The 16,668-nt window shown below is 35.7% G+C and overlaps 1 protein-coding gene across 2 annotated transcripts; it reads left to right on the top strand.

Moving 5' to 3' along the window:
- The first annotated feature begins 1,825 nt into the window (after nucleotides 1-1,825).
- Nucleotides 1,826-13,457, top strand: LOC104898825 (CSC1-like protein At4g02900). 2 transcript variants are annotated; one of them, XM_019250812.3, is made up of 12 exons: nucleotides 1,826-2,076; nucleotides 3,290-3,625; nucleotides 3,977-4,126; nucleotides 4,797-4,932; nucleotides 5,952-6,053; nucleotides 6,802-6,921; nucleotides 7,109-7,189; nucleotides 7,417-7,757; nucleotides 8,610-8,855; nucleotides 9,329-9,653; nucleotides 12,324-12,557; nucleotides 13,012-13,457. In XM_019250812.3, exons 2-12 carry the CDS (start codon nucleotides 3,312-3,314, stop codon nucleotides 13,228-13,230), a joined length of 2,268 nt encoding a protein of 755 aa, XP_019106357.1. In that variant the 5' UTR covers nucleotides 1,826-2,076; nucleotides 3,290-3,311; the 3' UTR covers nucleotides 13,231-13,457. The 2 variants fall into 2 exon arrangements, with proteins under 2 accessions (XP_019106357.1, XP_010684236.1); XM_010685934.3 differs by having other exon boundaries at nucleotides 1,827-2,076; nucleotides 3,284-3,625.
- The last annotated feature ends 3,211 nt before the right edge of the window (nucleotides 13,458-16,668 follow it).

Genomic DNA, 16,668 nt, shown 5'->3' with positions numbered 1-16,668 from the left:
CCACAACCCAAATGGATGCTCAAATCAGCAACCCCCTTTAGTGAAGACTCTCCCCTCACGATCCCTTTTACGAATCATAGGGACCCCATTCATACCATCGACTAGTACATAATTAACGATTTGTGTCGGACCTGAGACCTACATTTGTGTCGGACAATGAACTACAACAACAACCCCTTGGGGATCGTGTCAACAGTGCAAAGGGCTTAGTCACATGCTGCTAGTTTTTTAGGTTGAGTCGGAGAGTCCCTCCTATAGATCCTTTATTTCCTTTCCTATCGACTCAACCTAGAAAACTAGCGCTAAGTGAGTAGGCCCTCTGCACTGTTGACACGATCCCCAAAGGGTTGTTGTTGCTGAATTTTGCTGCCGGCATAATTGGAAGTCGGAGAGTCCATCCCATAGCTCCTTCATTTCCTTTCCTATCGAGTCTATGTCATTTAGCTTAGGATTTTTATTTCTTATAAGCCTTGTTTCATTCATTTTCAATTAATAAAATAATCGCATTTTCATGTTCATTTTCATTAGTCTTCCATCATTTTATTTATGCTTCTAATTAAATGATGAAAATTAAATCACCTAAGGAACTTGACTAACAGTAATAATAATAAAGATCTGAAATAAAAAAACATAAGAGAAAAAAAAAAGTGGACATACATTGGATTAACAAAGAATGTTCAGGAGATGGAAACCAAACAATTATAAAGACGTGGATAAAGGATGTGGGTAACTACCAATCTGATCATGGAGCATGTAAATTACATGGGCATTAAGATGTGGCCATTCTGGCGCCTGAAGAAAGCATGATTTGAATCATAAATGATTCAAATCATTTTCCTCCAAAGATGCATGGAAGTTGCGCGTAATGATGAAGTATAAATACAAGTAGAAGGATCAATTGAAAGCCAACCCCCTTCTGGGGTTATAGTTTAGTTCCTAGACTTAGAGCATGTACTAAGTGACAAGTTTGTTCATCTCCAGTTTTAGCCGGAACTCATGGAGGTAATCATCTTCGTCTTTTCCCTTTAATTGTCTAGCTTGATTTATCTCCATGTGTGTTATAGAGAAGCTTTCTAGAAGTTTGTGATGTGAGTGGGAATGTTCAACTCTAATTAATAGATTAATTATTGCGTCTTTTGTTCTATTTAATACTTATCGCCTGAATTTATTAGGCGTTGTAGTTTAATTAATTAGATTACAACAAAGTACGTTAACAAGATTTTAACTAATTAAAACTGGTAACCCCCCAAGGACTAAGACTCATGTGGCGCTCATTATCTAACTATTGAGTGTGCATTGACTTGTTTGCAAGGTCAATCAACTGATTTTGCACCAACAGTGCCCTGAAATTCAAGGTGGTACTCCACTGAGCTACCACCTCTCCCTCATATCTCATTCTTTCATGGGATAGGATCATAGAACCTTAACATAATTCTACCATGTGATATTTTTTAATTGACTTGAACAAACATATTACAAAATCAAGAAACTAATAAAATCAGTATAAGTAAATTTCTTTCAAATCCTAGAATCGTAAGATCATAAAATATAAATCGAGAAATTATTTAATAATAATATCCACAACCATCTTTCAATTAAATGTTTGAGAATTACGCCATATTAGGAGACATCTACATCTAAACCATCCCAAATAGGGGAGGATATATATATACTCAGGTGCAATAAAGTGGGCGGTGGTCCAACAAGGCAACAATATCCAATACAATAAAGAATAATTTAAGAGCAAATCATCCTTTAGAAGGAAACAAACAAATTATTTAAAACGGGCACATTTTCTTTTGTGCTGGCTTTTCCTTCCAACGATAAAAAGCTCATACAACTAACTATAGTCTGGTCTATACACAACAACGGTAACATAGCGTCATATCATAACCTATCTTCATCAATTCCCATCTTTACTCGTTTTCTACGCTGTTTGTTTTCCAGATTCACTTTCTTCCCACTTCTTCATCTCCTTAACTATTACTTCAACACATACATACCATACCACTTCTTCAATCTCATACATTTTTATATCATTCATTCTCATTATATTTATACAATATATATTACCAGGTATTTGTTCTTGATCGTTTCTTTCTCTTTTATTTTTACGTACTTTAATTAGTGGGTATTTTAGTTCAGAGCTAAGTTTATTATGGGTGTTTTTTTTTTTTGGGTGAATATTGATTTAATACTTCCACCATGGCGTTCTTAGTCTTCTATCTTTATAAAATTTTGACCTTTATTTTTGCTTGTATTTTATTGGTAATTTTTTCTGCTATCAATCAAAAAGTGGTTACATTAAATTTTAGGTTGTGGGGTTAATCTTTTTCTCTGTTTCGAATAAAATGATCTACTAGTATATGCTGCTACTTCAGATTTTATTCCCTGGAATTTACCCTTTAATTTTTAATACTGATGTCATGTTATTACTATTGTTTATTGTGGGTTTTGATGAAGTTACTGTATATTTCGAGTTTTTGTTGTCAATATTCTGAATGTTCATTGATTGTTCACTATTATGCTCTTCTTTTTTTTGTTGATTTTTGACATTTATTTTAGAATAATAGTAGTAGTTAATTGTATATAAGAAAAGTTCATGGATTGTGTAATGACATCCTATGATCATGAAATGTATTGCCTCAATAGCGGTGCGTTTGTGTTTTGTTGTAAGATTGAGATATAGTTGGTCATGGTCTCATGAACGTGCAAGGATATCTTTCTTATTTTATTAGTATTTATGTTTTATTTTTTGGGGAAGGATTTTATTGATTGTGCTGAGAAGGGACTAAGGGAATGTGCATTAAAAGTGAAGGGTTCAGCCAACTCAAAAAGCTCGACACCCTTCAAGGCACAAGAACGAGATTCTTCGTTTTTGAAAGCATTTAACAAAGAGATTCTTGGTTTGCAATCTTACCAATAGAGTTGTCTATTCTAGGAATGGAACGAAAAGAAGATAATTGTTTATTCAACTGGAAGATCTCAACTGTGTGTCTTGCAGATTAAGTGGTTTGGGATTTGAAGATGCCAGATCGTTATTGGAGCGAACTTAGAGAAAGGAGGTGAAGGAATAGGTTTAGATAAAGAATTGCCTATATTTTTAGTCGTATAAGGGAGGAACTAGGAAGCCTCTGCGAACACGATGCTTAACTTAATAATGCATAAGATAAGGTGTCAATTGGCAGGGTCATAAAAGTCGACAATTCTATTGATGTATTGGGGATTAAACTTAATTTTTTTTCCATATGACTCATTGTTTTTGTATCTAACTCCCTTACAGTTGCAGGTTATTTATACCTTAGAACGAAATGACGGACCTTCAAGGTATTGGTATTTCAGCTGCAGTAAACCTACTGTCTGCTCTAGTATTCCTCATTGTGTTTGCAATATTACGACTTCAACCTATAAACGATAGAGTTTACTTCCCGAAATGGTATCTAAAAGGAATCAGAGCAACTCCAACGCATTCTAGAGGGTTGGTGAACAAGTTTGTCAACTTGGATCTCAGGACGTATTTACGTTTTCTAAACTGGATGCCAGAGGCATTAAGAATGCCAGAACCTGAGCTCATTGAACATGCTGGACTTGATTCGGTGGCGTATATTCGAATTTACCTTCTCGGGTGAGTTTGTAGTTGACGTATTATATCTAAATCAGTTTGTGCGTGTTAATTGAACATGTGATTGTGCTAGAAGAGCTAGATAGTTCGCCTGACAAGATTTTAATAATGGAAGCTCTTACTGAATGTGTAGTATTCTCTAGTTCATACATGTGTTTGAATATGTCAACTAAGAACACAAAATTTCCCCCAAGTGATCACGACCACCCTTTATACATTATGTTTTTTTAATTGTTGCTGTTATTTCTCCGTGCTTTGTTATTCGTTCAACTTTTTTCATCCTTTTATTTGGCTACTATTCTCGTGGTTTCTCTTTCTTTCCTTTTAGATCTAATGTTGAAGACATCGCTGCAGGTTGAAAATATTTGTTCCTATTGCGGTACTAGCATTTGCTGTTCTGCTACCTGTTAATTGGACGGGAAGAATGTTGGAAGGTTCTCATGATTTGAGTTTTAGTAATATTGACAAATTGTCAATATCAAACATTCCAATGGGATCACAAAGGTAAGACGTCCTAGCACTTGTGCAGCTGAACTCTGTCATTAGTTTGTGTATGTTTATCTTTTGAAATGGTGATTATCACCTTAGTGTAGAAATTGTGATGATGTGTGTCTTCTCTCTGCCCAAACATACCCAACTTTGCTGGAGGAGAAAAAGGTCCCCCCTCCCCCCAATTGAGGGGACCTAATAAAAGTTAGAAAAATAAAATAAGATCAAGTAACTCCCGCAGTCAAGTGCTCCTGTTGCCGAGTGGTGCATGGTGAAATATCTTAAATCTTAAGGCATCTTGTTTGTCCCAAAAAGATAACGTGTTCTCTGCCTAACGGTTGTAATGTTACATCTCATTACAATATTTTGGAAATGCGTGAATCATTTGCTCTGCCTTCTCCTAAAGTAGTTAACAGTTGAAGGAGGGAATCACCTTCTTTTCAAGAGTTAGTTGTAAGCGAGTATGGAACATTAAAAGATTAGGCCAAGAATTTAATTTTCTGTGGCTGCTATCAAGTCTGACGCGCAACACCACACAGGATTTTACTATATTCAGCTATTATCGACCTTCTATCAGGATATTAAGTCTAGTTGCTCAATATGGTTGCTACTTAACACTTTAATGCAGGGAAATATCTATTATCTGGATTAATATTTCTGACTTTTTCGCATCTTTTTTTTACAGATTTTGGGCACATATTGGTGTGGCATATATTGCCACATTTTGGACTTGTTACATGCTATATAAAGAGTACAAGATAATAATGACCTTGAGGTTGGAATTCATTGCTTCTGCAGATCGACGTCCAGATCAATTTACAGTAAGCGTATTGACTACTGAGTACTGACAATCTTCTGTCAATCCTTATTGATTGAATATTATATCTTCAACGAAATTGGATTTTTTCTGTCAGTAAGCCTTTAAAATAGGATTGAGCCATTGAGATATGTTGGTCCACTTTCATTGGACCTCTGTATAGAGATGGCTACTTGGCTAGTGTTAGGGGCATAATGCAATCAATTATCATTTCCTTAAGGAATAAGCATAACTTCAACGAAATGTCCTACGGTTGTACCTTGTCTGGAAAGAAAACCAAAAAACAGAAAGCGAAATGTTGGAATTTCTTTTCAACAAGCCTTTTAAATTGGGTTGAGGTACGTTGGTCCATTTGCTTATTTGGACCTAGGTGAAGAGATGGCTAGTCGGTTGGATTTAGGTTCAGCCTCCTGTGAAAATTCGGGCCTTTTACGAATCCATGGTTGTTACTTGTCGGAAAATGAAAACAACCAAAAAGAGAAGAATAGTAAACGAAATGTTGGAATTTCTTTTCAGTAAGCCTTTTGAATTGGGCTGAGGTATGTTGGTCTCTGTGCTTACTGAACCTAGGACCCAAGTGTATAGATGGCTCCTTAAAACTGAATTTTCTTTAATTATCCTCCAGTTCCCCCCATTCTATTGGGTTCCTCCAGTACTAGATTTTCCCGTTTCTGAAGAAAATCTGGACCCCTGTGACCTGGAAACAGTTGATCTAGAATAATTGGCAAAACCTTATATGTCAACTGATATCTTCAATCAGTTGAATGATTTCTGCTGAGCTTTGCCAGTTTTTGACTTCCAATGGTCCTTATCTGTGTGCCACACATACTTTGTTGTGTCAACAAGTCATGAATGTCTACGTCTGTTTACTTGTATGTGTAGATGTTCTTAATTATCACTTCTTGTGCACATGGAAGATGTTATCTTAACTAATTGGGGTTAGTGACATACTGACATGTAGTTTTCTTTCCAACATAAGAGTTCTGTTATATCTCCATTTTGATTTTTTGATTCAAATTTTAGGTTCTTGTGCGGAATGTTCCACCAGATCCTGATGAATCTGTCAGCGAGCACGTTGAACATTTTTTCTATGTAAATCATCCTGACCATTATCTCTTACACCAGGTATAGTTTAAATTTGTTTTAAGATTTTTTTTTCTTCAGTTGGAAAAGATGCTGAAATATGCTTTCAGACTTTTAGGTATACTTGACTTTTGGCTTAGAGTTACTGGTTGATTGTCTTCTACTCACTGTTCAATAATCATGTCTGCAATATTTGGCCATAGATTGGAATGAGAGGCCGTCAAGCTTAAAGGATTTGATTTGACTATTGTTCTGCCATATATAAAGTTATCTGAACTCTCAAGCCTCTGTATATTTTTTTATCCTCTCTTGTGTTAGGTGTATCCGTTTCATTTAACTCATACCTCTAAATCTGTTATTGGTATGGTTTGATTGAGATCCCTTGAAGTACAATAAATTGTCACTTTCCTGGCTCTGGGAACTGCCAGCCATACTAGGTCAAGATTTGAACAGTGTTAAGCAGCTTGTATGTTATCCTAGTATTCAGTCTGATATTTTTTTAAGATTTATAAGCAGTATCTTTTTTGCTGGTCCACTAGTAGTTTTCCTGAAAATTTATTCCGAGTATGCGTTGATTGTATTACCTCGCACGAGTTGTATCCAAAGTTGTGGTGTCAAGGTATAATTTTCATCAAGAATATCAGTATCTAATTTGGAATTAGACCGGGCAGGCAGGCAGGGCCCTGGTTTTTTGTCATGAAACCTTTTAACGTACACATCTAATTTGGAATTTTTGCAGAATGCTTTGAAGAAATTTAAACTTCTTTCTGTTTCTGTGCTACTTTCACAGGTCGTATACAATGCCAATAAACTAGCCAAGTTGGTTGACAAGAAAAAGACTATGGAGAATTGGTTAACCTACTATCAAAATAAGTATGAGAGAAAACCCTCAAAAAAACCGACTACTAAGGTACTCTCCCTTTTTAGAGCATGTGATGGGCATAGTACTTTTGCAGGAGTATGTTGAATTGTATATATGTGTACACACACCTGTATCAATGTATAACATAAGTATGTAAAGATATAAATACAGACGCTCACACTTGCATCATACCAGACTCAAAATCAAGGAAATTTCTAAGTTTAGTGCTTTATAGACAGGTTTTTGTGGTCTTTGGGGAGCTCGTGTCGATGCAATTGAATATTACGCCCAGGAGATTGAGAAACTCAGTGAGCAAGTAAGTAGTCACCTTTCACTATCTTGTACTTCTGGTCAGCCTACATCTAAACAGCTTAATATGATCCCTCAAGGATACCTTACCAGTTATCATGCTAATTTTCTATTGTCGTGCAAATAAGTTAGTTTATAGAAAATTGGTTAAGCTCAAGTCCTGCGTCAATTTTCTTCCTTGACCAGTTTGTGAATTGTGTTTGTTTCTTCACTTTTGATGTTTCATTCAAATAGGAAGCTGCAGAGAGAGAACGAGTTCTAAGTGATCCAGAAGCTATATTGCCTGCGGCATTTGTCTCGTTCAAAAGTCGATGGGGAGCTGCTGTTTGTGCTCAGACTCAGCAATCAAGAAATCCTACTATATGGTTGACAAAATGGGCTTCTGAACCAAGTGATGTTTACTGGGATAATCTTGCAATACCATATGTTGAACTCAAAATAAGAAGGCTACTCATGGCTGGTGGCCTTTTCCTCCTCATATTCTTTTTTATGGTTCCTATAACGTTTGTTCAATCGGTTGCCAACATTGATGGAATTGAGAAGGTGTTGCCTTTCTTGAAGCATTTAATTGAAAAGTAAGTCATCTTGTAGGTATTTTTATCTTTGCTTAGACGTGCTTGTGCCCTTTTGTAATTAGATCACTGAGCTAATGGAGGCCACTGTTGAATTCCTTTAAGAGTATTGTATGCTGATATTTTTGATGATTTTTCAATTTTAGTCTCCACCTTGAAGTGAGAAGGTGCTGATTAATTAAATGGTTTAGATTATAAGTTCTATAGTGGAAGAAGGGGAAGATGGGTGGTTGAGTGTGATGTATGTTTTATGATTTAATATATAGTATGACAATCAAACTGGACATATCAAATTGAAAAGGAAGACTTGCCCAAAAAATATTTATCTATGGGGATACTTGCATCTTATGACACCTGTTACATAATTCAGCACCAGTTATCTTGCACTCAGCTCTGGAACTAGTTTACATGAGGCATGACGAAGGACATGATCATGTAGAAACATACTCACTTTTGATTCAAATTAAAAATGATTTAGTTAGTTTCATTTGATCCAAAATATGTCACTCTACTATACAAATGCAACATTACATGTCAATTAATAATATCAAGCTTACGTTATAGGTAATTTCATAATATTTAAAAATACTATATAGATGCTACATCTTAATGTATCAGTGTATTAGTTACGAAATTTAACTGAATTCTTAATATGTGCGCTAATTGCTCTTTTCCAGTTAGACCAACAGAAGTGTAATGCTTGCTTGTACATAAATATGCCCTTTTGCATTCTAAGGTTGTGTATACTATCTTGTCATTAGAGTTCCCATGTATGAAGATATATTTCTTGGGTCAGGCATACATAACATGAGTCAACTGAGGCTTATAAAATGTTCTTGATTGGAAATGTTTCAGGCCAGTTGTGAAGTCCTTTATCCAAGGATATCTGCCTGGAATCATACTGAAGATATTTCTCCTCCTCATTCCAATCGTTATAATGATTATGTCCAAGATAGAAGGCTACACTTCATTCTCATCATTGGAGAGAGTATCTGCAGGCAAATACCATTTGTTTATTCTGGTAAATGTTTTCCTTGTAAGTATTATTGCAGGAACAGCATTGGAACAACTCAAATCATTTCTGAACCAGTCTCCTAGCGAGTAAGTGTTGCCTGATAAATATGATCTCTGAAACTTGTGCATTCATCGTCCCATGCTAGCATCAATTGTTTTGAAGGGAGCCATATATTAGATGTGAATGTGAAACCGCAAACATGATTCTGTGTCCATTGAGGTCATCAAACTCTTTAGCATGTAGATTAACACTTCTTGCCTAATGCAAGTGTTTTTCACATCATACTTCTTGAGGTTAAGTGCATACAGATTCATTTAGTCGTCTATAATCTGAATATAATAGATACAATATCTTTCAAAATCATTAAAAATGCTTTTAGCACAAATAATACAAAATTTTTTATGGAAGATTCTATTGATTTTCTATATTTAATTCTCATATTAAGGGTAGAAACCTACAATAATGCATGAATTTAGTCCATTTTGTTATGCATGCATTCTGCACCAGAAACATCATCCTATGTTCTGCATAATTTAATTAGTGCTGTGCTTTTCTCTAGGATTCCAAAAACTATTGGGGTGTCAATGCCAATGAAAGCCACTTTTTTTATAACATACATCATGGTGGATGGTTGGGCTGGTGTTGCTGCAGAAGTCCTCAGAGTAGTTCCTTTAGTTATCTTCCATTTAAAGAACACATTCTTAGTTAAAACGGAGAAGGATAGGGAGCAAGCAATGGATCCTGGGTTTTTGGACTTCGCTATATATGAGCCTCGGATTCAGCTTTACTTTTTGCTTGGGCTAGTTTACTGTGCAGTCACGCCAATACTTCTTCCGTTCATTATTGTCTTCTTTGCGTTTGCTTACTTGGTTTTCCGACATCAGGTATGGTCGTTGCCCATTGCTAAATCTGTACATAACACACACTGGCATGTAAAACATGTTTGTTATGCCTTTGCAATTATATGGTTTGGAGTTCAAATATTTCGTCTATTTATTTGTTTGACAATACTTGAATTTAATGTTAATTATCATTGCGGGTTTCAAATTTGATTACTGGGTTAGTATATGGATAGTAGAGCAGAAGAAAAAATGGTGGTCCCTTTCTGTTGCATTTATCTTATTCCATCGAACCACAACGATGCTGCTCTTTCTATTGTTTAATTTTCTTTATGAAGTATAAAACTTCTGTTTGTGTGGTAAGTTGTGTTTAAGAAGAGTTAGAGTTGTATAAAGGGAATAAAAGGAAATGGTAAAAAAGAAAAAAGACGGGGAGTGTGAGTTTGACATCCATGCACGAGAATATATGAGAAATTTCGAGTCAACATGCCAGAATATTAGACTTTTCTGCTGAAAATTAGACTTTAGGTGTCACTTAACAAATGTTCAGTCTTAAAAGGCTATTTTGTCCACAGGAAAATTATATGTTAGGTTGTGTAAGGTAATTCTTGACAGGAAACCTTTTTTTGTAATTTTTATAATGGCATAACACCATTCTCATTGATGACATAAATTAAGTTTCCTGTCATTTTGTCTGGCCCAGCTAAAGGATACAGAAATATACCCTATTTATAAAGACCAACCCCCCCTCTGCTCCTTCCCCTCCAAAGTCCAACCCCCACCCCCTCAAAAGAAATGATGAAGGAGATATTATCATTGTGGGTTTCAAGTTGGATTACTGGATTAGTGTATGGATAGTAGAGAAGGAGAAAAAATGGTTGTCCCTTTCTGTCGTATTTATCTTGTTCCATCGAACCACAACGATGCTGCTCTTTCTATTGTTGAATTTGCTTTATGAAATATAAAACTTCTGTTTGTGTGGTCAGTTGTGTTTAAGAAGAGGTAGAGTTGTATAAAGGGAATAAAAGGAAATGGTAAAATAGAAAAAAGATGGGGAGTGAGAGTTTGACATCCATGCACGAGAATATATGAGAAATTTCTGAGTCAATATGCCAGAATATTAGACTTTTCTGCTGGACATTAGACTTTAGATGTCACTTGACAAAAGTTCAGTCTTAAAAGGCTATTTTGTCCACAGGAAAATTATATGTTAGGTTGTGTAAGGTAATTCTTGACAGGAAACCTTTTTTTGTAATTTTTATAATGGCATAACACCATTCTTCATTGATGACATAAATTAAGTTTCCTGTCATTTTGTCTGCCCCAGCTAAAGGATACAGAAAAATATACCCTTCTTATAAAGACCAACTCCTCCTCTGCTCCTTCCCCTTTAAAGTCCAACCCCACCCCCTCAAAAGAAATAATGAAATTGACAAGATCACAACTGACAAGATATCTCACAGAACATCAATTATAAAACTCATAATGATCCTAGAAACTTGAAACCCAAAAAACCCCACCTATTAACTCCCATTGGGACGAGTTCATTGCTAATTCTGCTGATAGGCCACACTTACATTGCCACCACTTCAATGGCAAGGGTAATTTTGAGGGAGGAAGAAACATTGTGTTTTGGTGAAAATTACTGTGAGATTCGGGGGACCCTATCCCCTCAAAAGAAATAATGAAATTGACAAGATCACAACTGACAAGATATCTCACAGAACATCAATTATAAAACTCATAATGATCCTAGAAACTTGAAACCCAAAAAACCCCACCTATTAACTCCCATTGGGACGAGTTCATTGCTAATTCTGCTGATAGGCCACACTTACATTGCCACCACTTCAATGGCAAGGGTAATTTTGAGGGAGGAAGAAACATTGTGTTTTGGTGAAAATTACTGTGAGATTCGGGGGACCCTATGGTCAAAGTGGGGGGGGGGGGTTTGGTGATGATCAAAGCTAAACTAGACGAGTGGGTGGTGAACATTTATCTAGTAAATCATGTTAATGGGCAAGTTGACAAATGTTCATTTGAGTAGTTTAGCGAGCATAGATAAATGAGCAATATTTGAGTAGTCTAGAGAGCCTGGATAAATGAGCAATGTAAGCAATTAACTGAACGTTGTAAAACAATTTAATAAACATTCCAACATAAACAAAGTAAGAGTGGAAATATGTTAGCATGTGTACGTGGTCAAAATGAATGGAAGACTGATGAGAGATCATTGAGTTATGATCCTTCTTCAGCCTCTTTCATATTCATACTTTTGCTTGACCCTTATCTTGTAAGAGAATTTTCTTTATCACCCCTTGTGATTCACTTTGCAGTGTTGTCCCAATTTTGTCTTGCAGTTTTTCACTTTAACTTGCTTTTGTAATGGTCTAATAGTTCTATATGTAGTCAAATAATTTATGGAAATGATTATGAGTGGCATGCAGCTGCTTTCTCTCTAGCTACATATTTGTATATTTTAGTTACTGTGATTTGTGGTAATGCTTTCATCAATCTAAGATTTGTTGCATGCTTGGATGTTTGTTTTTTCTGTTATGACTTTGTATATTTGTCTGTTCTGTTTGTATGGTATTTGAGTCTTCCGTTGCCGAATCTTTTAAGTTTTACCCACCATGCTATCACAACTTCAAATGTTTTTACAGTGATATTTTAGCTCTTCGGTGATCAATACTGATGTTTCTTCTTTGTTCCTAGATTATTAATGTCTACGATCGGAAATATGAAAGTGCTGCTGCTTTCTGGCCAGATGTACAGCGGCGCATAATCATTGGACTTGTTATATCGCAACTTTTGTTGCTAGGATTGTTGAACACAAAGGGTCTGAAGATGTCAACGCCATTTCTAATTGTCCTCCCAATTTTCACAATCTGGTTTTATAGACTTTGCAAAGGGCGTTTTGAATCGGCATTTACCAGGTTCCCTTTGCAGGTAACTCCTTTTACTTGGAGAAATGTGAGGATCAGGATGTAATCACTGTTCAATACTTTATACTCTTAAAATCAGTAAACATGTATCTAAAGTAATTAAGCTAGATAATAAGTTGTTGAATAATCGGATCTCACATCATTTGCTGACGACAATCAGAAATTTCAGTAATACCATAATATCGTGAATATACATGGGGATCTTTTGAATTGATCCCAAGAAACATATATCAAAACCTATAGAACTTCGGGTTACTTCAAGATTTTGAATCTTCAGACGAGTTACATCTGCTTTCCACTTTTCTCTTTTGTGTTTGCTTAATACGTAATATGTGTGATTGTGTGGGTTGGAGCCTCCGATGCTGGTGATTGAGGAGAGGGGGGGGGGGGGATTGTGAGTGTGGGTGGAAAAGGTTAATTTCAACTCAATCTCAACTAGTGTTTTGACCTTATTACAGGAAGCCATGATGAAGGATACCTTGGAACGAGCAACAGACCCAATGCTGAACTTAAGAACTTACTTGCGTGAAGCTTATCTGCATCCAATTTTTAAGGGTGGTGAAATTTTTTATCCGCCACCCAGTGACGAGGAAGAAGGTGCTCCACTTGTAGCTACGAAACGATCACAAAGGAGTAGCAAAGTTACCTCTCTTGCCAGTTCAGAAGTTAGTGTATAGTATTTTTTTGTACATATATTCAATTTATTTCTTTATGGTTCTTGTATATCATTCACAATGTTTTGATTACTTACAAATAGAGGCAAGTTTTGAAAGGAAATAAGGATAGAGGGAAATATCTCTGGTATAGAAATCGGTCTGCTTTAAAATTTGGTGGAATTGATGTAGCATGGTGAATGGGGGAATTGAAATAAGTATGGTAAAAATTGGTGGGAAGTTCAGCATAACTATTACAAAGGTCTGCTTGTGAATTGCAAAACCACTTCCCATCTTCGGGATCTGCTTTTGAAAGAACAACTAGTTGAAATTATCTTGAATGTTCTACACATTTGTTTGCTTTCAAACATTACGCCACTGAAATTGCTTGAAAGGAGCTGAATTTGTAAGAACTGGCAGAACTATACATAACTGTAAAGTTGTAAAGAAAGTCAAAAAGGGGAAAACTATTGTTGTTTGAGTATGATTGTTTCACTAAATTAGTGTCAAAATTTAAATACTTAAATATTGAATTTAATATACTTTCAACTCCATCTATTTCGAAAGGGTCAACAATTAAATATTGTCTTTCACAAAGTTAAGTTATAGTACATGTTTGAAAAAGAGAGGACTTTGTCTTTTAGGCTAGTGTAAGTTGGGGTTGGCAAAACTTTTTTTTTTTTTTTTTTTTACATTGGAGAGATGTTCACTTTAGAGAAGTCCGAAAATTTAAAATTAATTATTTATAGTGAATAAATTGTTCAACAATTTAGGTGTTTTATTTTGTAAAATTTGTATCCACCGTCATATTAATTGATAAAATTTTGACACACGCATAGTTTTAAAAGCTTAATTTAACTTCTTTGTTTTAATTGTTGGTAGTTGATAGCAATATACTTTTTATGTAATTAGTGGAATATGGGGCCTCAAATTTATTTATTTTTACAATGATAAAATCTAAGAAACTACATTAAGCTTGTTGTCAATCTTGAGCAATTTTGACAGATTTTCGCTATACCATGTGCTACCTAAAGTTGACGATTCACCTTTCGCAAAAAAAAAAAAAAAAAAAAAAAAACAATCAAAACTACTAGCTAAAAGTATGAATTCGTGAGAGAGACCATATGAGATCAACTGGAGCAGAAGAACCACCCACATTGTGCGTCTCATATTGTGGGTGGAAAGCCCATGAAATAGCCTTAAGAAAAGCCTGTGTTTCAGCATGAATTGCAGAAGCAACAGTCGCATAATCTCCCCCTCCCCTATGTGGATGCTGAGAGGGGTTGATAGGATCCCTATTCTCTGCAGCCCAAAACCAAAACCAGCTCCTTTTGTGTTTCTATTCCAAGCATCATTAAATTGGATTAAATTATGATGATATCCAACCCTTAAAGAGCCAAAATGGGCTCCTCCAAAGCATGGCGGAGTGTCAAGAAGCTGGTGGATGAACAAAACGTTGTGAGTCAAAAAGAGGAAGAGAATCCGATCTAGACATATTACATTCAAGAGAGCTTTTGTAGTTGAACGACTCTTTGAACACTCGGATGTTCATCTCTGAAAACTCGTTCATTTTTATGAATCCAAATGCTCCGAAGTGTGAATTTTTTTTCATTCCATCACTTTGCAGCCCATCCTCGCTATAAAGTAGCAGGATATGGTTGATAAGCCACTCAGAATGAGAAGAGGGGTTCTCATGTTAAGTTTGAATAGCAGTATGAAAGTGTTGCCAAACACCCTGTGCTATTGGATAGAATAGGAAGAGATGTTGAGAAGTTTTCGTTGTTGTGTTGCAACACTTGAATAAATAGAAATATTTCTTAAATGAAGTTGCTCTCTTGTTGGTAGACGATCATGAAGTAGTCTCCAAGTGAACAATTTCCACTTGGGGAGCATGGGGAGATGCCATAAGGTCTTATAAACTTTTCCTGAAATTAAATCTTGAGTGAGAGAAACATCTTGTTGATGGTTGATAAGAAACGCATAGGCCTCAACTTTTTGAGGTAGGAGTATAGGGCATATATTTATAAAAATTATTGTAGGGTTCTCATAAAAAGATCTAAATACTTCCTCCGTTTTTTTTAGATCTTACACTTTTGAAAAGTTCGTTTACCTAGGCAAAATTTTAATAAGGAATTAAGAGAAAGTAAGGGTGGGGGATTAAAGTAGCGCGGACCATTGCAAATGGGGGTTTAAGGGAAGGGAGGAGAGAGAAAAGAGGGACCATAAGTTGGTTCCCCTCCTTATTTTTGCACTCCCAAGGTGGGAAATTATCTGACATTGCTGATTTCTTTGGCACCAATTGAGTTTCCCTCCAAAGTTTTCATAAAGTTCATATTTTCATAAAATTCAAAATTTTCATTCTTCAAATCGGTTCAAGCCTATCATCTACAACCTCTCTCTTCTATATAAACCTCCAACATTAAATGAGGGCTTATATCACAAAATGAAGAGAGAGAAAATGTTGCCAAGTGTCATGGTTTAGTATCATTACAAGTTAATTAATTCATCCTAGTAGTTCACTGCACACAATGCAGATTAATGTTAAAATTAATCATCCAAAAAAATTACAAAAAGAAGTTTCCCACAAAAAACTTCAAACTTCAGTCCTTAACTTCTCTTGGGCATCAATCAAAATGGGGTCAAATATCAAGGAGACGCAGGGTTCTTTGGCATTCAACAGTTGCTGGAAATTGAAGGCATGGAGGATGACTTGCAACTGCATAAAATGGGGGCACATTATCATAGTGATGATGACCATTACACGGATGATGATGAAGGAGGCACATCAACATAGCATGAAGTAGAGCAACAACTAACAACAACTTCACCACCACCAACCAAATATGGAAACAGAATACAATGTAAGTTCAAGAAGAAAATAATCAATGTTAAGTTTAGAAAAAAGGAGAATGTTGGTTTGATGAGCTTCTTACCTCATAAACAAAAGATAAACTTGCATGGGGTTTAAAAAGACAATTAGCAAGAAAGTATGGCATAAGTAGGATGACATTAGATAGAATATGGAAAGATGTAAAAAAACAGAGAGAAAGCAGGCATGCCATAGATGTGAGAAGCAAAAAAAATAGGCAGATGTGGTAGGATGCTTAGAGTTTATGATGAATAATGGCTTACAAGTATCAGGGCATTTGCTGGTTATCTTAAACTCCCCTCATCCACTGTGTATAGACTACTCACACAGGACAAGCTGAGAAGTCACACAAGCAGCACTCACCCAAAACTGACAGATGATCACAATCTTCAAAGAATGAAGTGGGTGTTGCAACACATATTACCAGCAACAAGGACACAACCACCAAAGTTTGTTGACATGCATAATATTGTCCGCATAAATTGGTTTTAATTGAGTCCAGACATGAGGAGGTTCTACTTGCTCCCTACTGAAGATGACCCTTATAGTTGTTGTCAATCTAAGAGATTTAAGATTAAATTAAAGCTATGTTC

Source organism: Beta vulgaris, chromosome 7, assembly GCF_026745355.1.
Source record: "Beta vulgaris subsp. vulgaris cultivar EL10 chromosome 7, EL10.2, whole genome shotgun sequence".
NCBI classification, from domain to species: Eukaryota; Viridiplantae; Streptophyta; class Magnoliopsida; order Caryophyllales; family Amaranthaceae; genus Beta; species Beta vulgaris.
Note: the sequence above shows the minus strand (reverse complement) of the source record. Positions and strands in the feature narration are given on the sequence as shown.

Excerpts from the sequence above, each read along its gene's own strand:
- LOC104898825 (XM_019250812.3), top strand. The coding sequence starts at position 3,312 with ATGACGGACCTTCAAGGTATTGGTATTTCAGCTGCAGTAAACCTACTG. Across the intron at positions 6,054-6,801 it reads ACCATTATCTCTTACACCAG|GTCGTATACAATGCCAATAA; the intron begins GTATAGTTTAAA and ends CTACTTTCACAG. Across the intron at positions 8,856-9,328 it reads CTGAACCAGTCTCCTAGCGA|GATTCCAAAAACTATTGGGG; the intron begins GTAAGTGTTGCC and ends GCTTTTCTCTAG.